Here is a 27,618-nt window from a genome sequence, read left to right as displayed (position 1 = left end):
CCAAAAACGAAGAAATTTTATTGAATAAAATGGGCAATGTATAATTTAATGAAGTTATCATTTTGTGTGAATAAAACTGACCTTCATTTACATTGTAAAATACGCAATAACTTTGTTGACAACCCAATAATATCGTCGTTTAAGTAAAGAAGCCAGTGGGCGAAAGCGTTTTGTTGTTGTGATATAATTAACCTCCTGGGAAAAATACCTTAACTCATAAAAACGTTATAATGAAGATCTATTTCATGCAGAGCATCCCAAATCGAAATTGTTCGAAAACTCTTTATTTAAATTTTAGAGCTTTTTGAAGATGAGCATCTGTTTGATTATTTTCTTTCTTTTTTTCGGAAACGCTCTGTAACATATTGAGATGAAATTTGAGAAACTTTTTAACTATTAAATACTTTCCCAACAATACAATGGTAAGGTAAAGTAGCTTTACAACATGCATTTTCTACCTAAAAATAGCCCTCTATCGCACGTGTGCAATAAGAGTACATTGAGGGCAAATTTCATAAAACATTTTCGGATCAACTCAAATTTGTAAAACGATGAGTGAAGCAACGAGTTGGCAATCGATGAGTGGATTAACAAAAAAGTTTTTTTTACGGTTTTTGAGAAATCATACAGGGAACATGATATAGTTGCTATTTTTAAGTTAACAGTAACAGGAGCGTTTCATTTAAAATTCCTCAATTCATATGATTATTTCACAAATTTGGCAACACTGCTTCTCTTTAAAAAAATTTGGAGGAATGAACCCGAACCATTTTCAACAATCCTGTTCATTTTTTAACTAGTGTAGAAATAAAGGAAGAAGGATGGAAAAAGGCTGCAAGACGAGATCACTAGTTTCGATAACTTTCAAGCTTTCACATTTAAAACACAATTTTACTGAAATATCTTAAAAACTCTATATAAAATCTTTGAGACATTTAGCCTCTTTATACGAGACACGAAACTTTTCAATATGAGTTGCCTTGAGATGTTAGACAGGCGCAAGATATGCAAGAATTAACAAGATACATAGAATCAAATCAAATTTATCCATATATGGAATGAATATTTTCTTTTCGTTTAAGGACGACACCGACAGTGAAATATCATTCGATAGAGGGAAGAGCGAAAAGTCCGAAAAGGACCTGAACAACTTCAACTTTCGCAAGCACCGCAGAACGTCCAGATTCATGGAACGGGAGAAGGACGCCTTAAATAACAGAGCGAATAGTTTGAAAAAGGCCTTAAGAAACCTGGTAAGTTATTTCGAGCTATTTTCGTTCCGGAAGAGCCTCTTTTCTGGTTCGGCCTACGGAAACTTAAATAGAGCAAAGGGACACGAAACATATCGGTAACTTACCTCGGCGTTTGCCACAATGAATCACTACAATGTTCCTGGAAAGTAAGGGTTATTGATTGCTTTTGTGGATGTAGGAGTTTTGATAAATATTTTAGTGAACAATATATTATGCTCCAGAGTCGAGAGAGAACAAAGATTTGTTTAAGATACGAATTTTCACAACTCGGAGTCAATGATGGAAATGGCATGTTGTGTAATGGAAATATTCTTTTAAAGTAAAGTAATTTCAGGTGATTTCCAAAAAATGAAAATATCAGTTTCCTCTTTAGTATGCTACTTAGTTGAATTTGCCATAAGCCGATACCGCAAATGAAAGCATTAGATTTTGGTTCAACTTACATAAACTAGTAGATGGGTGTTACCATATGGGGCATGCAAGCCTCTAAACAAATTTACAACAAAAATAGATATTAGCAAAAGCATTTCATTCTTGGGTATGAAAACTGCAGAAACAGTCAATGTGCAGTCCAATCTGGCATTTGTAGCACATTGTCTGACCTCAGCTGTACAGTCCACACCACCATACCTTTTAGCGTCCGGCACGGGAATTACATAAGATGTGCTAAAGTCATTGACCGAAGCTTTTGGTCTATCAGGAGATCATGTTGGATTCTGCCAGGAATTGTTGATATTTCTTGATATCTTTTTTTTCTCACGAGGAAAATCTTTAAAGCCTGGTGTTCTGGCGACCGGATAATGTGGAGCCCCACTAAAAACCTCAAGATGAAAAAACATTTTCCGACTCCAGAATTATCCCCGAGGGACATAACGCCAGGGTCGGAGAGGACTGCGAGTTGCTACTATCTAGTCAACTCGTCGTCTGCTAGTTGTTCCGCGCTCTGCTCATCTGATGTAATTTCGGAAAATTACTCCCTACTGTCTTTTTGGGTCGTTTCCATTCTGCTGTAATTCTTTTCGCCCTTCATGTCGTTGAGACGATCTTAACGATGGCTTCGCGTCTCCGCATGCTCGATATATATCCTCAGGAGGATAACTCAAAGCATGCATAAGAAAAACACAAAATATGAAAAAAAAAATGTGAAACTTTACCAACCTATAAATTGAAAGTGGTGCGTTTTTGACCATGGGCACGACAGCATTTTTTTAATGATTTCGCAGAGTATTATCGCCCCCTGAAATATCTCCGTGATGATATGTCACACCCTGTATATTTCGGGAGAAATGTACATTTCTTGTCTGACTAATCTAAGAAACGACTTCACTTCGGCAGCAGGTGCAACAATACAATAAACACTATGAAAAGAATCGGCACTAATAAAAGCGGCTCAGCATATCAGAGTGAGAGAAGGAGAAAGCTCAGGTAATTGTTAAGATTAAATTTGTCTACTGCGTAGACTCCTTTCCACTGTGTCGCCTCTCCCCAATAATGCTTATTAGCCATTTAGCAGATGACACTTCTATGCCGTTTTTACCTCCTAATAATTTCCCAAATTAATGTTTCTCCGACAATTTGTATTTTCGTCACGCTTCAGCTCTCCAAAATCCCCGAGAATTGGTTTCTAACTGCCCAAATTTAATCTGGCAACAACTATACAGAACGGGCGGCTTAAACGAAATTCACCCGCCCAATGTAAATATTTTGCCTTGTTTTACGCTTTCCCGATTTCGGGATATGCACAACATAATTTTCCTCTCATCCTTTTTTACTGCTCTTCGCCTTTTTTCACTTAAATAGGGCGGAAATTCGTCGAGTGGAAGGATAGTTTATGCCTTGATTTCGGAGTGTATACGCCGTAATGGCTTAACCTTCGTTAGGTTTTACGTATTCTCCTCTAAACTACTCCAATTCTTTATTAAAAACGTCTTTGCATCAGGCATACATGTAGAATTGTGTATTCTTGTATATAGATTGTCGGTATTATTTTTAAGTTGTATTGATGAGGGACACCTGGGATTGATACACCCTTGAGGTACGCCTTTGGTAGGCATTAGTTGGTATCAGGGAATTTCCCGTGTTATACTTTGTTAGCATTGGAATTCCTTCGCAACGTACTTTATCGGCCCTCCAATTCCCAGCTAAGACGCCATGATTTAATGCGACGGGTAGTGCAGATGGCACCCCAGCCAGGGTACGCCTATGGTTTATCACCATAAGTTTTTTAGTATTTAAGAATTGGCAGAGGATGTACAGGGTAATTCTTCTTGGTTCGGTCTGTTGCTGGCAACTCAGAAGCCACATCCAGGCTCGCAAATTCATTGCCCTCCGCTTTGTTTCACTTTATATTAATAAACGCACATTTCTAATCCTTTCTCCCGACCTGTGATTTCTTTCATAGATATAAACACCATCCTACATCTACGCTAGTATCAAAACCTGATACTACGTACTATACATGTCTGGTTTTAATAAGATCATGACTCGATTTGGATTACCTACCTCCGAAATCTAATGAATTTGTGAAAGGCAGGATGCTAGATACGCAATTCGCAGGAAAGTTCGAAGAAAAGATTTTGCAACGATAGATGATATTAGCGGGAATACAGTATAAAACTTTGCCACCCTATACATCGAACAGGGTGCGTTTTCCACCATGGGTCTGTCAGCATTTTTTTATTATTTTGCAGAGGACTATCATCCCTGAAATGTCCCCATGTTACGCTCTGTATTGAGGGAGGAGCAAACATAATTCCAACCCTTAGAACTAAACTTCCCCAACGCGCGGAAACTAGAGCTTGTGACATAGACATATTGGGAAATGATACAGAAAATTACCTTGAAGATGCCCGCCCCTCCAACAATTGGAAAAAGTATCGAGGAGGTAACAAATGTAATTCCAACCCTTAGGACTACACTACTCCATTACACGGAAACTAGCGCTTGTGATACATTGATATTTTGAGTAATGATTGAGTATTTTACCTGAAATATACGCACCCCTTCAGAAACTGGAAAAAGTATCGAGGAAGAAGCAAAAATAATTCCAACCCCTAGAGATAAAGCTCGCCGTTAAACGGACACTGGGGCATGTGGCATGTTGAAATTTTGAGCAATGATAAAAGACAACACCGCAGACATCCCTACATCCTCAAAAATGGGAAAAAGGATCAAGGAGGTAGCTAAGGAATTTCTCTACATTTTCCTGATTTCCTTTCATTCTACCTCTAGTTCGAGTAACCCATGCAAACGTAATACATTCCAAGACTGTTGAGTAAGAATTGCAGGAAATTAACCGTTCTACCCTAAGAGTATCTAATTTAATCCAACTAAATTGAAAAGAACTACGGTAATAAAAGTCAAATACAGATGTAGAAGATAGAATGATAAGAAAATGAGAACGTCCAGCATGAATATCCCGTAGAGGGCCAAAGATACGAGGTTCGTTAAATCAGAAAAGGGAGACCCAAGTAATCCGTGGAAATCGGCCCAATAATGAATATTCCTGGGGCAAATTTAGAAGAATTAATCGAGGTACACGAGGCATTCATTCCATTCTATTGTTGGTTTGACCTCTGAACTACAAAACAGATAAAAAAATACAGCAGTATTTTCAAGTAATTACAGCAGCCCACTACTAACACACACAGCACAAACGTTGCTGAAAAATTGAGCTACGTCAGATTAATGTACAGAAAAGACCTTTGTTATTTCTGTATATGTAAAAATATGTTTTTCTGTGTTTATGGTAAAACATTTGTCAGATGAGAATCGCACGGGTTTAAAAAAGCTCCATGTGATTGTTTTATCTTAATTTATTATTACTGGACCCTTTTTACTAATCAATGGCTGAATATACATTTTCCAAAACCGAAACGCATGCATATTTATTCAGGACATTTTACGAATGAAATGAAAGGGTTTTTGTTCCAATTCGAATACGAGAGAACAGAAGCTTTCAATTTTAAATAAATACAAACTTTTAATTACGAATTTCTACCCTATTTGAATTCATGTACCAATTAATTAGGTTACTGGAACGTACGCATATTGTGTTGGAATTATTTTTGTAAAATGTTTGACACGAGCTTTTGTGCGAGATATCATTTCTTTTTTTTTATTTTCCTAAATTTTTTAGAATTCTACTAGGTACGGACCTGCTTTCTGGCATCTCTGAACTAAAATTATTTTAAAATATGAATCAATTATATGTCTTTTTCCATTTTTTTAAAGAGGGTCAGAAAACCTGCTATACAGACATCTGGGGACCCAAAGACAATCTTAATTGTCCACTTAATGTCAGAATGGCATCCTTTCAGAATTAAACTCCTCCCCGATACTGACGTGAGACATTCCTTCATCGACCGACTAACCTCTTTCCCTCCACCCCGATACCAGTATCAGCGACTCCTTCACCGATCGACTAAGCTCCTCCCCTCCTCAACGATACTAACGTGAGACATTCCTTCACCGACCAACTAACCTCCTTCCCTCCACCTTGATATCGGCGTCAACCACTCTTTCACCGACTCGCTGAACTTCTTCCCTCCTCCCCGATACCGACATGAGACATTCCTTCATCGACCGACTAAACTCGTTCCCTCCTCCCCGTTCCGCCGAGAGACATTCCTTCATCGACCGATTAAGCTCCTTTCCTCCTTCCCGGTCCCGCCGTGAGACATTCCTTCAAGGACCCCGTTTCAGTCTTTAATTCCAATTTCTCTGGATTTTGACTTTTGCTTTCATGATATCATTGATCATTTTTGAGATTACTTCCCATTTTCCCTTATTGCTTGTTAGTAAAGTTCCGATATCTTCTTTTGTAATGTTTCGTCCGCATCTGGTATTTGCTTATCTTTCGTTCCGTAATTGGTCCCATTGAAATATACAATCCTCCAGAGAGTCGACTTCTCCGCAATACCAACAGTTATCCTCGGTCTACTTTCAGCGATATCTCCATATGAACTGCGTCTAACTATGTACATATGTATATCTCAACAATAAAGTTCGAAGGTGCTTAAAAATTGAAACAGATATTACTAGCTGTTCGGTTCGAATGGAAAGACCAAATGTGGTTTAAAGGTAAAGGAACCAAACGTATGGTGTGGCTCAAGGGCCAAAATTATATGATCCGGTTCGAGTACCAAAACGTAAGATCCGTTTCATTTCGAAATATGGTGCACTCTGGAAGTTGACTTTCGTTGAGCCCCATAACACAATAGTCCGGCTCTTGTTGAATGATTATTATAACACTCCCACAGAGAGTTCGCGTTCGAAGATAATTTTGTGAATTACTCACTTAAACACCACTACCAACAATTTCAGGTCCAACACACAGAACAAGTATTCGATGAAAGAACCAGGCAAGCAGATCCCGAAATTCCTGCAGTAAAAATTTCCTTAAGCAGCGACATTGAAAAGAGCCCATTATGTGCGAGGAGGAACATAACCCAAATGGACTCCTTAAAGGTGGTGCATAGCATTGATTCCGGATCCAGTTCAGATGGAAGCTCTTGTCCTTCACCTACAGGGTACGAGCTACTTACCTTAACTAATAGTTTTGTAAGAAAATTCCTCATTAAAGGAAAACTCTTGGCTCGCTCAGCCTCAACTTTGGCCTTAACACCTTGAAGTATCAAGTAAAGTATAAATTGCACTGAACTTGATCTCGGTTCCAGAAATAAACTTGCAAGGTGAAATGTGGCTTTGCGAGTAAACTTACGAACAGGAATATAATTAATCAATTTTCATTAATGGTATTAATAGTTGCCTTCGTCTTCTATTTAATAATAACCTTAATTTCTTCTTTTTGAAAAGCCCCCCTCGGAAATTTAGGGATCTAAAATATAAAGATTTCTTTTCAACCGAAGCCCCATGAGACTTAGATTAAAATGTTCAAAAAATATAGGTCATGAGGCCAATTCATGCGAGAACTTCGCTAATGCAATATTAATCTTTATAGTTACTAAGGCTCGTTTTCGGATACCCAAAAAGCCCGTTTTTAATGAATATTAAATTTAGGTCCGTCGCAACCGCTCGTCTCGTGAATATCTCCCCTATTCCGGATATTCGACGGGATTCGGTAGCCACGACCGACGATCCAGATTTGCTGACTCTCCCGGTTCCACCTGATTTTGCCGATAGCCGGAGATCGAGCCGAGTTCAGCAATGGTAAGTCTTTTCTAAATTGAAAATTGTTCAGGCTTTTTTGTATTATACTGAATTAACTGAGCGATCCACTATGAAAGAGGAACGAATAGGTAACCTCTAAACTCAAGATTTCTTACCCTGACGGTGCGAAGTTCAATGTGAAAATGGATGGTCACTAAAAGTGTAAAGTTGATGGAATTAAGGGAAATCGACAATTTAGTCTTTCTGCTCTTGTGGCAAAAACCCTTACGCCCATAGATAGAGAATCGTTCATCAAACGCAAAGGAACAAACAAATTAGGAAATACTCCAACGGAACGTCCCAAAGAGGGTTCCGCATGGTCCAGGTGTGACGATCGTCGTTCCATCTTGTCTGAATTTGTTGCAGTCTGTCAGTTATTTCTGTCATGTGTGTGCGTCTGTATAGCAATTAGTTAGATAGATTGTGTAGCGGATTGTCGGGGTACCTAATCTTTGTGATGAGTCTTACTGCAATCCGTTCTATTGTTTGTACGTATTTTTTGGTTTTTTCCGTTGCATTTACAGCACCAGTCTCGATATCGCTCTGGCACACCAAGACCGATAACTGAACCGAGATAATCTGGAACTCGGGTTCGAAATCGAAACTGTAGTCTCGGTCTCGGACCTGGTCTCATGCAAGGCCGAAACCGAGACTCGTCTCGTGATCTCGTGAAGCTCTACCATTGACTGTTAAATCGCTTTAGTTGGTTTCTGTACTCTGGATTAACAGCTGATTAATCCACTTTGGTGCGACTTCTTCACCGTCTTTTGGCAAATCTGAGGTGGGTAACGCGAAAGATTTTACTTCTTGTTTAGAAGGAAACAAGGAGTTTTCACCTGATTTTTCGATATTCTGTTTTGAGAATCAGGTCTATCCCCTTAAAATCGTTTTTTTTTTATTATTTACTATTTAGGAGCCGCTCGGCATTTTTGTTAATCCTTTACTTGCGAATAACTTCTTCCTCCCTTGCGATGTAGGAACGTGAACACTGAATTTTACAACACCGTCCCACAAACGTATTTGCCAAACTTTTACGTGTATTAGCTGGAACCCTTATACCTGCATAATATACACACAAATACTGATATAATTATTTAACTTTCCCCCCTTAATTCTCGTTCCATACCATCGCGATACGTCTCCCGAACAAATAGCAGCATCCCCCGAGGCGGCATTTCTCGTGGATTTCACGGTAACATGGATAATTTCTGGCAAAAGTTCATCCCCAATCCAGGCCACGACCCAAATAGCTCGTTATTCTGTGCCACTGTAGTGGCGTAAATTTTATTCATTAAAGCAAGAATGGAATTTTCCTTTTATTAGCATAAAATACCACACTGAGAAGGTATGCGGTTATTCACCGTGAATAAATAAAGAAAAGTCATTTTTAGCTCCTGTGAAAGTGAATATTTCTATGCGATATTAAATGGTATATGTTGGCGCAGGTTTTCCGAAATATATTATCAGAATGGGAAGATAAACGATGATTGATGACTGTAATACACTGAAGGGGTTGAAATGCATGGCCAAGTCAAAATTAGTTAAACCCTGCTAAAAACAAAGACATTGTTATTAATCTGACCTAGTTTAATTTATTATAGGATTGACATGGTTTTTCTCCAAAATACCATCAGAAACATTAACGTTTCTCATCTTGTCAGGTAATTAATAACCAATAAGTTTTCTGTTACTAACCCGTATTTCATAGTAGGAGTTAATGCATATGTGCACTCAAAGTAATAGTACCTAAAACCTGCATCATTTCGTACTTGTAGCTGGCCATAGCTCACTTAACTAAGTGCTACAAGCTCTAACCCTAGAATAAGGATTGCTTAGTATACCACTAATAATTGCTAATTTTCTGTCCGGTTGAGTTCAATCATTCCAATGTAAATACTATTTCTGGTACTTAGCCGTTGATGCGTGGACACTGTTCCCAAACGAAATAATTAATTTAATGGACAGCGCATTTTCGAAAAAATTGCTTGGCCTTCCTCGACACACCCACACGTTCTACTTTCATCCATAGGCACCTAAAAAGATCGAAAATTAAATCTAATTATTCCTCATAATACGATAGTAGAGCTCGTGAATTTTCTTCGCCCTAAATTTCCAATTGCTTTTAGTGCGGACGATCAAACTCACACAGAAAAAATCCTCTTCGAAACAGTATCGACGCTCATCAATATAGAGAGACTGCAGCAATCTACTGATAAACCGGAGAAAATTGAGATTGAGAAGTTGCGAAGAGACTCCAAACCGGACCAAGATGGAGACAAAAGCTATATTGATGATGAAAAGGTCAGTTATATAGCAATTTTTTTATTTCAGGTCGGTTCGGGTTAGTCCAGGTTACATACCACCCCCTCCCGAAGTAGCGGATGTTTTATAAATGAAATACAGCGGTACTAAAAACAGATTTTTCATAAAATTTTGAACCCCTGCAATATGTAAAAAATAGCACTCCTGCGCCTTACCTGGACTGCGCCATCAGGCTACATTTTCCCAAACACTTTATAAATAGCACTAATTTAATATAAATACTATTCTGTCCAAACTCCCAGATTTAACAGGAACTGAGGTCGTGAAAATCTGTCTTGAGGATAAGAGTGACTGGTGCCATAATGAATTTAGGCTAATATGGACAACCGAAGTAGTGGAAGGTCCCGAGCTGAAGGCTTTTCTTAAAGAATATGCCAGAAGTGATTTCGTGGGTATCTACCGCACCACTATGTATGTCTAAACATATACAGGGCGTAACATATAATCGTGGAGATATTTCAGGGGGCGATAGTACTCTGCAAAATAATAAAAACACTAATAGCTCCACGGTCAAAAACGGACTATTTTGAAAGTACAGGTTGGCTAAGTTTCACATTTTTTAAAGGACAGTTTCAACGGTTTTTATACTGTGTTTATACAGTGAAAGACACGAAGATACTGCAAAAGACCAAAAAGCTAAAAAATTGAAAGAATTTAAATTTGGTATCAGAATTTGTACAGGGTGTTTCAAAAAAAGATGCAGAGCATAAAATAGTACATGGCCCAAAAAACATATCATCTTATATATGGCATACGTGAGAAAGAAGCAAAATATGAGAACAAAATGTGAAATTTTACCACGCTCTGTATCGAAAATGGTGCGTTTTTGACCATGGGTCTATTAGAATTTTTTATTGTTTGACAGAGTACTATCGCTCCCTGAAATATTTCTATGACGATATATTACACCCTGTATATAATACATATAAATTTCTACAATTAGCTTTAACTTGAATAAGCCAACCCACAGAATTGGATTTGTATTTCATCGAGGAATACATTGGCTGAACATTACTTGAAAATTTGATTACGCTAATTAAATTTTGGCTCCCTCGTTGGTCGAAGCCATGCAGAATTGTCGGTTGACGATTGAAATTAAATTATTGACAACGCCCATTACGTCCATTTTCCAAACGGAAAATAAAACCCCTACGTTAGCTCTAAATAATTAGTTTCCCGACGGAGAGAATGCAGTGCTTGCACTGCGTAAAATGCGCGCAAAATTAGGTCAATCAAGAAATGACTGACTAAATACTCTCCATGAATTTTGCCGAATTTCAATAATTATTTCAGGAGTGTTCAAGCATCATTTCGGTGATATCCAACGAGGAAATGAGCATCGCGAGCGAGATCCTGGAAAAAGGATCGTTTGTCCCAAGAAAAGGTAGCGATGGAGAAGATGTTAATGGACACATTTGCCATATCGACTCCCCTGAAACCGACACCTACCCCACCTCCGACGTTGTCCAAGGAGAATCTCTAATGGATGACATTAGTTCGATGATTGGAGAAATGCTTTACGGTTATGATCTGGATAGCGTGGCAGACACGTATACGGACGACACCACGTTATTCCATAGCGAGCTGGGTAAGTTTGCGCTGAAAACTATTGAATTAGGGGATATTAAGAGAAGTTTTGAACACCCCATGTAGATCTGGATAGGGGTAATTATTATCTTGAACGCCGACATAATGTAATCTAAATGCCAGAACTTACGCTCCGCTAGTTGCCGAATTTAAATTGTGTCAGCTTTAATATTGCAATTATGTTGGGCATGGTGTTTAAAGCGTTTCCTGAAATATAGCCCCCATTTCATTGGAGGGAATTGAACACGTGCACAACTACCATTTAATACAGTAATAATTGTAATTGGACTTTAAACGACGGCGAAGAGCCTAGAAAGGGGAAACTGCAAGGCGTTTAATATAAATAGAGCTTCCACTCTGATTAAAGTTAATTTTCCACTGCTGTTTGTCTTAACTTAACAAAAAATACGGTTTAATGCAATTTTTCATTATTAATCCATCAGAGAGAAAACTTAGCGTCAAAAAAGACTCCCTCGAGCGCAAGAAACGCAACAGTCTCCGCAGGAAGTCAGCACCAGGAGCTCCAAGAGTAGATGAAGACGCTCAGTACGGTTTTGAAAATCGGGCCTTCATGTCGCAACATGTTTCCTTGGACAATAGATTCGATCAACCCAAGAGATATTGTAGTTTAGCCCAGTTCGTTGAAGGTAAATTGCTGAACTACAATAAGACTCTTTCACCTATTTGTCAATGTGGAAAGTTTCAATGCGAATGTCTTACCAACTAATTACTACGCTATCACACATGCATACTTTAGTTACGGGGTAAGCCACACTTTAGTAGTGGGAATTTACTGAACCTTTTAAGATTATCGAAATTCAAATTGATTTTTAAGGAATTCGGGTTTAAAATGTTAGGAATTTGAAGTACAGTTTTGGATCGTTTATGTAATTTGCAGGAATCATTGAAGAGTTTTTGAGAATTTTCAAGGAACATTAAAGAGCATTTTAACAACTTATGTATTGTTTAAAATTTTGTGTTTTAGATTCTTTAAGATCCTCAACTATTTTGAAACATCTGTTTCTGTCCATCTTGAGATAATTTTCAGCGGCTTTTTGGGAAATTGAGAAAGAAATAGCGCATCCATAGCTAATCAGAGAAGATTCCAATCTTAAACAGTGGACGGTTTTCTTCGAGGAAAAAGTTAAATTAAATTGCTTAAACAGTCAGAGTGATATAAGACAGGAAATTCGGAATTTATAAATTCTGGTTGTTTCTGTTTGGACTGAGTATTTACTACTGCCATCTTCGGTGCAGTGACAGGGTTGATTAAACCGAGTAACTAAAATTATCTCGTACGGGATTGTCAGATTTCCAAGAGTTTCCGGGATATGTGGCAAAATGTGAAACCCTTCTAGAACTTCAATCTCTGCTATTTCACAAACTATACAAATATCCCCAGTTCAACCAAGTGAAAACATATGAATTATGTAAGTGGGAGAAAGACCATTTAAGGTAATACGTCTCCGATAAAGACCAACGAAGTGGATTGCAAGCCTAGCGACTGACATAGGCGGAGTCAGTCCAGTGTTAACCAGATCTCTTACCGTTTCAGAATTTTTAATAATATAAGTTCTAGTGATGGATTAATTTTTTTTTTGTTTCATTTATTAATATTGCTGCTTTTTGCTCTGATATTTTTAAAAATTTCCATCGCCGTGAAGCAGCGAAATCGATACTAATCTAAATATGTGCATGGAAACGTCAGCCGGACTGAATCCGCCCACGTCAACTGCCAGCCTCGCCACCCACTTCGTTGGTTTTTGTCGGATACATATTAAACCTTATGGAGTCCTTCTTACAGTTGCACAGTCCCTATATTTCCACATGAATAGGTGATACTTCTACATCAATTATTGACACTAACTTAACTAAAAGGGAAAATGAACAATCCACTGTAAAAAAACTGTAGTTTTTTACTATTAAAAAAATCTTTTTTGATGACGTTTTGTCATTCCAAACAATTTTTTAGATTTTTTGGAATTTTCAAGTTATGTCTAGGGCTTTAAATTTCACGATTCTTCCATGAACTTTGAGAGGTTTTTAGGGATTATCAAAATTCACAGTGATTTTAAACGCGGTGCAGCTTTTTCATAGGTTTTTTACAATTTCGCGAGATTTTCGCGTACATTAGTTCTGGTTTTTAATAAATATTTAAAGATTCTATTGATTTTGAAGTTACTTTTTTACCCATTTTACCTGACTTTGTAGAATGTCAGTTGATTTTAAAGAATTCCACCTACATTTCATGAAATTTCGACTATTTTTTAAATTGCTTGTTATCTTAAAAAATATCCCTGGTAATTCCCTGGAGATTTTGAAGTAATCTATAGACATATCTGTCGAGAATCTGTTAAGAGAATTTAATAGCATATCCGAAAATTTCTTACAAATGGTGACACGATTTAGGATATCTTATATAAATTGCCTCTGAAGGTATCAATTTGGACAACGCAACTGCAGAGAAATTAAAAAAAAAAATTATGTCTTCTCGACGAGGCTAAGTATGCGAGTTCTTACGTAAAAGGTGATCCCCTAATCCAATTGACACTTTTGATAACCATAAGCGTACATGGCTTATTGGAAGGTAATAATTAAAAGGAAATCAGATTATTGTGAAATAAAATTTTTAATTTTTTCGATAACCAGGTTGATACGCCTCTGGTTTTCAAGGGACCGACGTGCGAATTATTTCTGCAAATAATACTCCTGCAATCATTGTCCCCCTTGTGATATTCAAACAATTTTAGCAACTCTCAGCCGATGTTTGACGTTTTCAAGACTTTTTCGGAATATTTGGAATAAATTCTTTTAAACATTTTAAATGATTTATAAATATGTTCTATAAATTTGAAATAAATTGTTCATCTTCCCTTTTACTTTATTTGGGAATAACGCCTCAGGCACAATTAGGGATTGTCGGATCGGTGGAATTGCACACTATCCTCAATTAAAACCAACTGATATTCACACAAAAAAAAAATTATACTGACACCCGGTATAAACTCTTTCACAGGCAGCGACATCGCTCGGAGATCTTTCAAACGACGTGCTCAAAGCAAAACATCCAAAACCGAAGCCAATGTTACACGGCAAAGCACTTTGCATGAAGAAGTTGAAAATTCGACTCCAAGTTATTTGGGTAGTGCCACCAGCCTCAACAAGCTGGCCAAGGAGCTATCCAACGTGTCCGCAAGTACTGTGAAAAAGGCGATGGACAAGGACAGTGAGAAAGAGAGCGATAAGGAAAGTGAAAAGGTAAGTTTGAATGAGTGTTTAAGTCATGTAGCATTGATTGCCATTGTATAGAGGCTCAAAATTGGGGTAAGAGAATCTCTAAAACGTAAATGAGTCTACTTCTGAAAAAGGCTTATTTCCACCAGGGTGACAATTTTGTTGGTACCAAAGCTGCAGCTTTCATTTCCGCTAAATATTCCATTGCTCGGAGTTCGTTTTATTTCTCATATGACTTCAACGATAAATCTAATTGTAGGGCATTCCCTTAGGATTTCGAAGGAATCCCTGAAGTACATATAGATACAAGGTGTTTCTTAAATATTAGGCAAAAATTTAGGGAACTATTCTCTAAGTAATTTTAAGATGTTTTTGTCCTTCGATGATTTTTGGAAAAATGCTTTGTTTCCTAAATACAAGGTGATAAATGTTTTTCATTTTATTAAAAGCTAAAATAATTGTTCAAAATGACTGCTGCCAGCTTGGATGCATGCTTCTAATTTTCTCCTCATTGACAGCCGCTCTTTCAAAAATACCAAGACTGTTTTTTATTGATTTGTACTCATCAATTAAGCGATTTCTCAAATCTTCCAGGTTTCCCACTGGATTAATGTAAACTAATGATTTTAAATGACCCCATAGGAAATAGTCCAGAGGGTTCAGGTCTGGAGATCTAGCTGGCCATAAGTGAGGTCCATCACGATTAATCCAACGATCTCCATATGGTTCCATCAAAAATTCGCGAGCACTCCTACTAAAATGCGCTTGTGCTCCATCATGCATAAACCACATTGTATTTCTGATTGCCAATGGTACATCTTCAAGGAATTCAGAAAGCGATTGTTCCAAAAAGTTACGATAAACTGCGCCTGTAAATATTTCTGGTAGAAATATTGGTCCAATTAGCCAATCACCCACAATTCCAACCCAAATGTTTAACGAAAATTGGTGTTGAAAATTAACTTCTACTACTTCGTATGGATTTTCTTCGGCCCATATATTATTATTACGAGAGCCGTTTGATAAGTCAGTGACTTTTTGAATTTCTCACGTAATAATATTAAATGCAACACTACTCCCGTCAACTGTCATCTGTTAGTAGGCTACTGTCAAATTTTGAGCAAGCTACGTTATTTAGTTTGTATGGTATTTAACAGCCATTGAAAGCAAACGACCTCGTGAATTTCGACGAAAATGGAAAAAAGTTAATTTCGTGTGCTGATCAAGCATTATTTTCTACGTAAAAAAACTATCACCGAACCTAAGGAAAGGCTTGATAAATACTATGGGGACTCTGCACCATCAATTTCAATGGTTAAGAAGTGGTTTACTAAGTTTCGTTGTGGTCGTACCAACACAAGTGACGCAGAAGGTTCAGGTTGTCCAAAAGAGGTCCTCACGCCAGAACAAAACATTTTTCCTAAAATCGTCAAAAGACAAAAAATTCTTAAAATTCCTCAGAAAATAGCTAGAGTTTGCCTAACATTTAGGAAACACCCTGTATAATTTTTTAATACAATTTTTCTCACCGGCACACTTCAGCGATTGAGAAAAGGAATTTTAAAAGTGTAGCATACATTTTAGTTAACTATTAATTTTCGTTTTTATAACCATTTTTCCATAGATTCTGAAGACAGATTTACCGTCGAAAATTTAACAGAGATTTCTGATCCCATTCCTTAATACAGGGTGAATGATATTTTCAGCTAGCGGTAACTGAGAATACTGGGCAATTCTACCACTCTAATAACCCTCGCTTGTGTGTGAGGCATTATTTCCAAACGGAAAAAAGAAACAATGAACAATCCGCCTCGAACGTACACAACGTATTTACTGTTTGGAGTATATTCCTCTTACATGATACGAGGGCTATTTTTTCCGAGTGCCTTTTGATTATGCCAACTGCAAGCGAAGCTCCCTCCAAATGTGAGATTGGTTCAGTAATTCGTTTCCTTTAAGGTGCATCGTTCTGTGAAACTTTTAAACATCTAAAAAGCCATATGAAGCAAAAGGAGAGGTATGTTGTCATCATACTTCATGACAATGCACACCCCAATACAGCAATACAGACTAAAGAGCTGCGTAAGAAGTTCGGATGAGAAGTGTTGATCCACCGCACAATCCTGAGATGGCACCAAGTAACTTTCACGTGTTCGCTAGGATGAAAGTGCGATTGGGAAAATAGGGGATCAACATAAACGAGTAAATGAAATGGTGTGTGCAAAAGTGACAATGACTCAATGTTCTTGGTGACTATGTCAAAAAGTAGTTCTGATACATAAGTAACTTTTATATAATGATAAGACATGTTTTATCTATCTTATTCGTTTTTGCTAGTTCACAGGTACTTGAAAAAATAGCCCTGGTATCTTCAAATAAATCTTCACTCGTGTGTTTCTTTCGTCACTCCACACCTCACCTTCTTCGGTCCTGTATTATGTTGTCTGCCTAATCAGTCTTCTTTTAAAATCATTTAAATATTTTTAAGCCCTTTTTCTGCTCTCTTTGGTTTAGATGTAACTTAACGCTATTTGTACGCTGTTAGCTTTGTATTACCCTAAAGCAATTTCAAGGTAATAACGTTTCTTGTATGCTTTTTCATGGTTTTCACAAATAATTGAAATGACCTGATATTTTCGAGATCCCCAATTTTGGACCACTTTCGGCCTACGAATGATTGAAACTGTGTTTAGAGCACTTCCTCAGAGCAATTAAGAACATGTGCACAATAATATGTTATTTAGTTCTCACAAAAGTGCTGACTAATTAATTCGAATATCACACAGTCAAACATATATACTAGAGGGGTAGTCAGTTCTTCAGCGCTGCATGCATTCAACACAAGAAATGAGTTTTTTTGTTAATAGAGTACTAGCGAGTTTGTTTGTAGTGAAATTGGTAGCCTGCATTATAACATCAGTCAATGTGTAGATGACCAATTCTCGATCACCTACTGTAACTATGTACGTAAACAACACTTGTACAAAAGGATAGGATTTCGAAACACGTTGTAAAATGTTGATTAAAAACGTTGTCAAAATGTCAACAAGTGTGCCTGTCCCCGGATCTCTTCATGTCCATAAAACCAGGGCGTGTCCTTTTCCAGTGCAAATTCCCCCCAGTGAGCGTGATAGTAGAACCCCCCTCCCCGATTTTGACGGAGCAGGCTCGAGCTGAGCGCATGGAGACTATCCGTATCGAAATAGAGAGTGTGGACGACGACATCGACCTGCGCAATCTCTGTTCAAAATCCGACAAGTTGTCGGTCAGCGACCTGAGCAACAACAGTTCCACCACCAACTTGCTGACGGTTAGTACCATATCAAGCGGTTCCTGCTGCTTTGTGATCGTCCTTATGCACCCTGTGAAGCGTTGATTGTTCACTGTTTTTTTGCACTGCATTGTCTGTTTTCAGTTCGTTTAAACTGCTTTTTTATCTCTATTATTTAGCTGAAATTACGTTAATGGAATTATTCCAGGTGCTCTTATCACCATCTTCTCGTTGAACCCAGGAAAAATACACATTTGCAACCCTCCGAGAAATACATATTACGTATTTCTTGGTCTTTCCACAACCACTCGCCTATTCTACTAATCTCACACATAACTCTCTAGTTTGCTTCTCTGGGTCAAAAAGAATTTCTTCCTCAGGTTGATCACGATCCTTCAGTCACCCGATCTCCCGCGGCTACCAGGAGGATTTCTTGCTGCAGCATGCTGAATCCGCAGGACGCAGCTGCGTTAGCTGCCACAGCCGCAGCCACTACCAAATTTTACCACGAAAGCGAGAAAAAGGAGAAGAAAGGAGAGGACAAAGAATTAAAGAAGAAACAGAGAAAGTTGCCGATTATTAATCCACTCGTGACGCTCCCAACGTGGCCTAGTGAGTACAAGTATCATTATAAAATGGATCCTGTAATTTCTTGTGGTTTAGATAGATTCTGCTTTGAAATGTCTTTGATCATAGAGTTCATTCAAACTAGCCTCAAACCAGTTATTATGATTCACCTCGAGTTCAAATTCTTCTAGACGTCACAAACAGTAAAGGCTTCATCAGCAAATGCTTGCTCGCCAATGCTGACACCCTCTGTGCCGCTGTGAGTCCTCTGATGGATCCTGAAGAAACGTTGATGGAAGGCTTCTATGAACGATGCGTCATGAATAATTACTTCGGAATCGGCATCGATGCGAAGATATCGCTTGATTTTCATCATAAAAGAGAAGGTACATTAAATGACCAATAATCTACTGCTCCAGGAATAAAACTAAGTACTTCAATTAAAGTGTTTTTTTTTATAGAACACCCAGAGAAATGTAGATCAAGAGCTAAAAACTATCTGTGGTATGGCGTCTTGGGAGGGAAGGAACTTTTGCAAAGAACATATAAAAACCTGGACCAAAGAGTACAATTGGAATGTGATGGGCAGAGAATTCCTCTGCCGAGTTTACAAGGGATTGTAATATTAAACATTCCCAGGTGGGTAATACATAACCCGGCATGTTTATCGAGAACTCAACAATTTTCTAAACTTCCCAGATTTATGGGTGGCATTAACTTCTGGGGTGGGACCAAAGAAGACGACATGTTTCTGGCACCGTCCTTCGACGACAAGATCTTAGAAGTAGTAGCAGTTTTCGGCTCGATGCAAATGGCTGCTTCCAGAATGATGAGGTTCCAACACCATCGAATCGCTCAATGTCAAAGCATCCAGATCACCATTTTAGGTATTTGCTTAAATAATAAAACTTGAGAATCAAATGATTTAACTTCTCCAAATAACTCAGGAGACGAAGGAGTCCCGATACAAGTAGACGGTGAAGCCTGGATCCAACCTCCAGGCATCATCCGTATCATGCATAAGAACCGCATGCAAATGCTGAGTCGTAATCGGAATTTGGAATGTTCTCTCAAGAGTTGGGAAGAGAAACAGCGACAGAGCATTGCTGGTCAAGGTGGAAGCAAACCAAGACACTCCGTATCTGGAGCGAGTCATGACAAGTCCAGAAGCAGTATAACGAGGCAGAGCATGCCTGGACACTCTACGGATACAGCAAAGAGCTTCTTGGGTGTGACTGTGGAGAAAATCAGACAACACTCATTTAGTGGAGCTGTAAATTTTATTGGTTTATTGGTTAGGTTGGTTTGTGAAAAATTAACATTTCTAGGTACCACACCATATCGAGAAAGAGAAACACTGTGTCACCTTCGTGGAACGTCTTCCCGAACGAATGAACGTGGAGATTCTCTTCGGCGAGGAGGAACATTACTTGCTTCTTAACTTCATTGAATGTGCCACTTCCCTCAGCAAATGGATTAAGATATTGGCAATTAGCCATAATCTAGAGGTAATAATAATAATAATGACGTATATTGCATATATTAAGAAAACAACGTGATTTTCAATAAATTAAATAACTCACTACGTTCTTAAAGCCACTTTTACAAGTTTTGGTTAGTTCGGGTTAGAAAACAGTGATATCACCATTTTTTTTTAATATCTCCAGTTTAAATTGGACGCTTTAGCTGAAGTATAAACTGAGCTTACACGGTAGTTACAAAAGTGACCCTAAGTGCTCGTATACATTAGATCGTATGTATATACTTTTGCCATATCTTTATTTTATTACTGTGCGTGTTTAGACGGATTTATACTCTATGGCAACCAAAACTGACGCCTCTTTGGAAAACATTCATCCTCAAGGCAAACTTCTAACTGGACCAGCATTAAGAATAGAGTTCACTAAGCTTGTAGATGCAGTAAAGCAGCTATATGAAGAAAGTTGTTGCCTCCTCCACGACAGAAGTGATAAGTTGAAGTTGAGGGAGGACTTGGAGAGCAAACTGAGTGTCGGGCTAGCGAATATGGAGTTGGAAATGAGAAAATGTGTTATGTACGATACTCCGGAAGGCAGTCTAGTAAGTGTCTTTAAAAATCCCTAAAAGTCAGTCTGTGTGATATTAATTTAAAGTACGCAAACGATATTTATGGAATAAAATACGCTTTCGAACTATAGTAGAAAAGTACCAGGTCCGTATTTGAAGAAAGTGTGTTGATTATCCAGCTTGCAACCTATTGTATGCTTACAGAATATGGAAATCAACAACAAAATCCTAATTTTATTGTAGCTATCTTTATTTTCATGTATACCAATATAATATCAATAATTGTTATTTTAACAAATTTCCTCAGGTATACCTTCAAGACGTACCAGAAGAGAACGAGCATAAGAAGAAAGGCTTGTTTTGGCTTAAATTCAAGAAAACGGTTACCACGGAACGTCGCATGTCCAGCTGCAAGCGGGAGGTGGCTTCATGGGGCACCCACGAAGTGGCCACCTGGTTGGACACCTTACAGCTATCAGAATATATCGACAGTTTTGAAAAGAACGACATTAGGGGACGAGAACTGCTGACTCTGGCTCGGAGAGATCTAAAAGATTTGGGGGTAACCAAGGTAAGTCAATATCTTGGATACCAATTGCAAGATGAAACAGTTATTTCTAAATTTGACCACAAAATTTCCTTTTTCCCTCAGGTGGGCCACGTGAAACGAATTCTACAAGCAATCAAAGACCTATCACAAGGTGTTTAAGATATTGAAATTCGGTACAATGCAAGTGCTTACTAAATTATCATATCATCTACGACGAAACGGGTTATAAGCGAAATAATTCCAAAGTTCCAATTTAGATTAGACGATACCGTATGTTTTCATCAAAAACAACCAATATTCTATAGTTCTAATAGGACATTTGTTACCACTACAACCCATTTGAGAACAATTTACCGTGAAGTCTGAATCCCTTATTTATTACTTAATAGATCTTTGTAGACAACCTTTTTATAGCCTTTATTTAAGACAGATATATTAGGATATCTATTGATTTTTATAATAATCGTTCTCTCTTCAAAGTAAATGTTGAATGTTTAATAATTATATTTATAGGCCCACTGTGATTTCCAAAGTGTGTTACTTCTAAAATAAGCAAGAATAGCTCTAGAGTCTAAGAATATATTTAAGACAACCACCGCATATGTATTTAACATTTAAATATTCCTAACTTCCACAACTAGCTGCTATAGGAATTGTATGCAGTTTGTCCAAGATAACGATGCCATATAAAAGATACCCCCATTTAACCGTTTATGTCTATTGCCGTTTAAGAGATTTTCATGTTGAATATGCCTGTCTTGGATACACTGTGTTCATCGAAGAATTTGGTTTCCAATAGAACTGGTGCTATATATCTAATATTTTCTGTATTTCAAAGTAGAGATCTTAATTATAGTTATATTTACATACATGAGGCGAGAGAAGGGTGTTCTTCAGTGTTCAAATATTAAGTTATGCAAACATACGTAAGTCATACCTATGAATTTTTAATGTTACTCTACTGCAATCTGGATTTCTCTAACAGCAAAGGAAATAAAATAAAAAATGAAGCAAGAAAGAGTACGAGAAAAAGTACTTGATTTACAAGATTCTTTAAGTGTTTCTTAGGAATTTTTAAGATGACTGGTTCAAACTAAAATTATCTAAGGCTAAAATTTGATTATAACTAAAAACCTTTTCGGGTAAGTTAGTGAAATAATTAGAAAGAGTCGTGTAGCAAAAGATCCAGACTTAATAATAAAACTCATTAAATACCAAGATCATATTGGCCTTGATATTGGTACTGAACCTTTTTTCGCCTCGAGTATTTCGCTCAAGTCAGTATAGTCTGAGTATTGAAATTGTAGAGGTCCACCATCAATAATGATGTCACCTCTATATGGTAACGTATCCTCAATAAAATTTACCTTTAACGATTTTCTGTTTCCGTTAGAAGTACTTTTATGGTAAAATTTAAACCGTCTCTTTCTTTCCAACAAAATCTTTTTTTGTGTTTACTATTCAGATTTAAACATGACAATGGTAATCCTGAAAACCTCACTATCAAGAGATATTTAGGCTTTTGCCTCCAAAATAAAGTTTTTCTCTCTAACTAGAAAAGCTTGTTTTGTATCATGTGCATACACTGAGCCGCAAAAAACCGGCTACACCGTTCTTTAACCAAACCACTTACGTGAATGTTCATTTATTCAACTTAACAGTGATAAATGTGTTGAAAATATGGTTCGAATAAAGATTTTAAAGCATTAAACCCAAGAAAAACTAAATGAGTTTCATCCAGTGAATATATCTAACTGAGTATGGCAAAGATATGACGTAGCTCCACAAGTTCAATGCTCAAACTTTACTACAATTTTCCCACGATTCTGTTTTGATGTGAACTGAACTGTGACTAGATTATGTACCATCTAATTTATATTCACCAAATTCTAAATTTAAAGCAATTATCCTTGTTACATAGCAATACGAACACCTTTCTCCTACAACGTACTCTTCTATATTCATTTATAACCCACATTCTTAATCCTTAAAATGTTATTAAAGTTCACCACCAAAGGACGCAAACTCGATTATTCAGATTCTTTGTGAGGAGTATATTATTTGTCGAGATTACATAATTAGATCGACCGCTCTTAAATACATACTTAGATCATGTTGAGAGAACACCCCATTGAATAGCAATATAAAGGTTATACAGGTTACACCAGTTCAAGTGGAAATATAGAGATTGTGTAAGCGGGAGAAGGACCGCATAAAGTTTAATATACCTCCGATAAAGACCAACAAAGTGGATTGCCAGGTTAGCAGTTGACGTGAACGGGGTCAGTCCAGTGTTAACCAGATCTCTCACCGTTTCAGAATTTTTAATAATATAAGCTCTAGTGATAGATGAATCTTTTTTTTTTCATTTATTTATATTGCTGACTTTTAGTCTGATATTTTTTAATTTCCATCGCCTTGAAAGTAGTAAAATCGATACTAATCTAAATATCTTAATAGAGACGTAGGCCGGACTGACTCCGCCCATGTCAACTGCTAGCTTCGCCACCCACTTCATGGGTCTTTGTCGGAGGCATATTAACCCTTCTGCGGTCCTTTTCCCACTTGTACAATCCCTAAGTTTCCACTTGAACTGGTGATACTTATATAAATGGTAGTGTTCCCTTGCTGTGTTCATTGCTGTTACATTTTTGAACACATTTGTGCAGACAATCATTCGTGGTGTGTTTAGTGAACATCAAGCCCAAAAATGTTAGTTTCCACTAATAAAGACATACCACGTTGTTCGTTTATCGTTGACACATTACCTGAAATATATCTAAAAATAGATATTTTACTACTTTGTTGTTTGTTGTAATAGTAATAAATCTAACCTTCATTTGGTATGAATAAGAAATTCTTGAGTTAAATGGGAGTATCCAAAATCTGAACTAACTCAACTATTTGCAATTATCGGTTCTTAGTGGAAATACAGCAATTAGTAATTCAATGTAAATTTTCAGTTTCCACAGCTTCTAATAAATAATTTGGTTAAATAAATACCATAAACTCTACTGCATACTCCTATTTAATTTAATTAAATTAAAAAAGAAAAAACGCAGTATTTTAAGGATTTAACAAAAAAATGATTTAAAATGAAAGTGATGGGGACGATATTTTCTGTGGAGTGAAGAGTGCGAAGTGTGAAACCAAAAAAATATATTTATAAGTACCCTAGAAAGCCTTAATAATAGTCCGGCAGATAGCGACAGATTTTAGCTATAGCTATACACATGCCATTCGAGGAGCTCCATAATGCATAAATTTTAATTACGAAAAGGGACTTTTATTAAAATAAAAACGTTTTATTTATACAGGTAGAACTAGTTGAAGTAGAAATATAGGAATTGTGGGAGTGGGACAAAAACCACATAAGGTTTAGTATGCTTGCGACAAAGACCAAAAAAGTGGGTTGCGGCTAGTGGCTGACGTGGGCGGAGTCATTCAGGTATTTGCCAGATCTCTTACAATTTCAGAATTTTTACTCATAAGTTCTAGTGACGGATTAAATTAGCTTCGAATTTTCATTTATTTATAAATTATTGCACATTTCCCCATTATAGCATAATTTAGTTACGGCATTAATAAAAATGATAATCTGAATTCGCTAATATCTGAATATTTGTTTATGATCTTTTGGTGGGTCGAAGACTGAGCCGGCAGCACTGGCCTCTCTAGATTTGTTTACCGTTTAAAACGATGTTCAGTACTGATCAATTGTCGTGTGGGAAATGTTAGACATCAGATAATTCCATCAAAACCATACATAAATACGCGCGTTTTTGCACGTTTTCATTTCTTATCGCTGTTTTTTGCTTCGATTGTTTTTTAAATTTCCATCGCCGTGAAGGTACCTTAAATCGGTACTAATCTAAATATCGAAGTGGAAACGCCGGCCGAACTGATTCCATTCACTTCTTTGTTGGTCTTTGTTGGAAGCTTATTCAAACTTATGCGACTCTTCCCTCACTTGCCCAATTCTTATGTTTCCACTTGAAATGTTTTTACGTGTATAGAAAAAAGAATATTTTATTTTCTCGCTTACTCTGCGTTTTGCTACAATTTTTCTCAAGTTGCCATGTAATCTACGCTAAAGATGAAGGTAAGATATCCTTACACTTACTATTAAACGTCCATTTTCAATATGAAATACACTCTCTAAAAAATCCCTTTTCGTAACTAGAATCGAGGCACCATCAAGCCTCTGGAGACGCATACTGAGTAAAATTACAACTGAAAATTTGTCGTCATCTGTCGGACTATAACAACTTACTGTACTAATTACATTTCTCTTCCCTAAATGGAAGGTCTACCAAGTAAATTATATTACTAAGGAGGGGTACTTTCAAGCAGCAGTCATGAAGAATTGCGAGCAAAACTCGAATTACTTTTGGGTAGACTAGTAGGATAGATACTGGCTTATAGAGGAAGTAACTGAAATTTTGTAGAAGTAAAATAATTTAATTGGCTAGATCACCACAAAAACAAAGAATACCTCTTAAATGTGTCCTTTTTGGTTACAGCCAATTTCGTCTAACGGAATTATGAATAAAAAACATTTTTTTCCATACACTGATGTATTAATTCATTAAATATACTCATTAATCATTAATTCAAAATAAAGTAACGTTAACTAATTATTACAAGAAATAGTCTTCTTAACTTTTGATGTTTAAAATAGGGTCCAATAACTTACCCACAACTCTTCTATTTATTCATCGCATTCTGAGTAATTCGTTTCTTAACATACTTGCTTAGGGATATTTATTCAAAATAACATTAATTGTTATGGGAAGAGGATTCGTTAATAGATATTGGCTGTAATCAGTATAATTTTAATATCAAACCGTAAGCATTTAATTATGATCTCATGATAGTTATAGTTGTATTGTTTATCGTTTTCTAGTCATTAGTTATACAAAAATCTTAATTATCCATCTCAATAAAATTGTATTACAACAAAATAAAACTTTTTAATACACCTCTACCCATCACTATTTACGATATTGATAGATATACCACAGGCTTGCAGAAGACGACACCTCGGAATAATTGAAGTTTATCATAGTAAATTATACTTTTTCTGTTAATATCATAGCCCTTCTCTCATCTAACTCTGTGTACTCTTCAGTTATTAGAAATCTAAAATTTCTATATTAGAATCATCGTATTTTAATATACGTACATTCTGCAATACAGTCTTAGAAAACTCCTGTTCAACATCAATTTACAACGAGTGGCACTAGAAAGTTAAAGATTATTCCGCTGTTTTATTTAGGTTCATTAAACCCACTGTTCTACAGATATTAATACCTTGGTTGGTTTGTAAAGCGTATTTAGATGCGCTATTAAATTTCTACCTTACCTATTTAGATCCTAGGAACTTAAGAATAAACCCAAAGCTTGAGTAACATTTCCCACATCATTATTTATTTTTAAATATATTTTTATTAGTTGGAACAATAATGATTACAAGTTCTTTGTGAACCCTGGCGTAATTTGACGCCTACGCCCAGAACCCAGAAAAAATTAGAGACCAGAAAGAAAAGAAAAAAATATTTCATAAAATATTGAAAACAGTTTTCAAAAATAATTAACAAAATAAATGTAACAATTGACAATAATTGTTACTCAAACATCTTAAACCATCTAAAACGCCACGCTGTCATTAAGGTTTTCTTCCCTTACCCCTAAGTAAGTGGGACTAAAATGAACAGGGCACAACGAATTTTTAAATAGGGTCATCTAACAACTAAAGAGGCCTTAATAGGGTAATCCCTGGTTGTATTACTGTACAAGGTGATCCAAATTCGAGGCGTATCATTGGGATCTCAGAAACTATAAGAGATACGAGGTCGCTTAAATTAGGGCAAAGTTGCGCAATTTAGTGCTCAACAAAATGCTACTTCGTATGTGGAAAAATTCCGAATATTTTCGGAGATATCCAAAAAAAATTGAAATTTTGCTATATCAATTTTATTTTTTCCTGACTTTATTTGAAAAAATATTCCAAAACAGATGTTACTTCATTATTGCCACTTTTTCTTCCATACAAGATGGTGTTGTGAAATTTGAAATCCGACGTTTCATCTTTGAGCAACCATCATCAACTTAATTTTTTTAAATACGGACCTGGATTTTTTATCTTGTCTTTTATTACCTTTTGCCCTTCTTAGAACAATGACATATAACAATCACCAAGAAAATTAGTAGATATGATAAAAATACCCTCTTAAAAGGTGCATATATCTAGCACTCTCCCACATCTTTTTTAACATAGGTTTGTCTTCCTTATGCTCATTGTTTTATTGAGAAATTATATACAATGAAAAATAAAAAATACAAAATTCGAATTCGGATATCTCCGAAAGTATTCGGAATTTTTCCACATACAAAGTAGCATTTTGTTGGGCACTAAATTGCGCAACTTTGCCCTAATTTAAGCGACCTCGTATCTCTTATAGTTTCTGAGATTCCAATGATACGCCTCGAATTTGGATCACCTTGTACAATTAAACAATCACGAGTTAAGTTTAATTTTATAAAAAGTAATATTTTCATTAAGGGGGAATTATATCTTACCTTCTCCTTTTTTTTGTTCGTTTAATAGCTATCTT

At 36.7% G+C, this 27,618-nt stretch overlaps 1 protein-coding gene across 6 annotated transcripts in view; it reads left to right on the top strand.

Moving 5' to 3' along the window:
- The window catches only part of LOC136412135 (diacylglycerol kinase eta), a 114,998-nt gene extending 89,015 nt beyond the window's left edge, over nucleotides 1-25,983 (top strand). For 3 of the 6 annotated variants that reach the window (XM_066395060.1, XM_066395059.1, XM_066395064.1), the window contains 18 exons: nucleotides 1,083-1,253; nucleotides 6,579-6,784; nucleotides 7,275-7,424; nucleotides 9,026-9,085; nucleotides 9,551-9,725; nucleotides 11,040-11,334; nucleotides 11,777-11,980; nucleotides 14,350-14,591; nucleotides 17,674-17,877; nucleotides 18,219-18,450; nucleotides 18,597-18,791; nucleotides 18,867-19,044; nucleotides 19,105-19,292; nucleotides 19,353-19,678; nucleotides 19,734-19,913; nucleotides 20,209-20,484; nucleotides 20,759-21,022; nucleotides 21,104-25,983. In XM_066395060.1, the coding sequence (XP_066251157.1) occupies nucleotides 1,083-1,253; nucleotides 6,579-6,784; nucleotides 7,275-7,424; nucleotides 9,026-9,085; nucleotides 9,551-9,725; nucleotides 11,040-11,334; nucleotides 11,777-11,980; nucleotides 14,350-14,591; nucleotides 17,674-17,877; nucleotides 18,219-18,450; nucleotides 18,597-18,791; nucleotides 18,867-19,044; nucleotides 19,105-19,292; nucleotides 19,353-19,678; nucleotides 19,734-19,913; nucleotides 20,209-20,484; nucleotides 20,759-21,022; nucleotides 21,104-21,160 (3,603 nt within the window). In that variant the 3' untranslated portion in view covers nucleotides 21,161-25,983. The remainder of the gene's footprint in view (nucleotides 1-1,082; nucleotides 1,254-6,578; nucleotides 6,785-7,274; nucleotides 7,425-9,025; nucleotides 9,086-9,550; nucleotides 9,726-11,039; nucleotides 11,335-11,776; nucleotides 11,981-14,349; nucleotides 14,592-17,673; nucleotides 17,878-18,218; nucleotides 18,451-18,596; nucleotides 18,792-18,866; nucleotides 19,045-19,104; nucleotides 19,293-19,352; nucleotides 19,679-19,733; nucleotides 19,914-20,208; nucleotides 20,485-20,758; nucleotides 21,023-21,103) is intronic. The other 3 variants (XM_066395062.1, XM_066395061.1, XM_066395063.1) reach the window with 2 other exon arrangements.
- The last annotated feature ends 1,635 nt before the right edge of the window (nucleotides 25,984-27,618 follow it).

The sequence above is a fragment of the Euwallacea similis genome, chromosome 11 (assembly GCF_039881205.1).
Source record: "Euwallacea similis isolate ESF13 chromosome 11, ESF131.1, whole genome shotgun sequence".
NCBI lineage: Eukaryota > Metazoa > Arthropoda > Insecta > Coleoptera > Curculionidae > Euwallacea > Euwallacea similis.
Note: the sequence above shows the minus strand (reverse complement) of the source record. Positions and strands in the feature narration are given on the sequence as shown.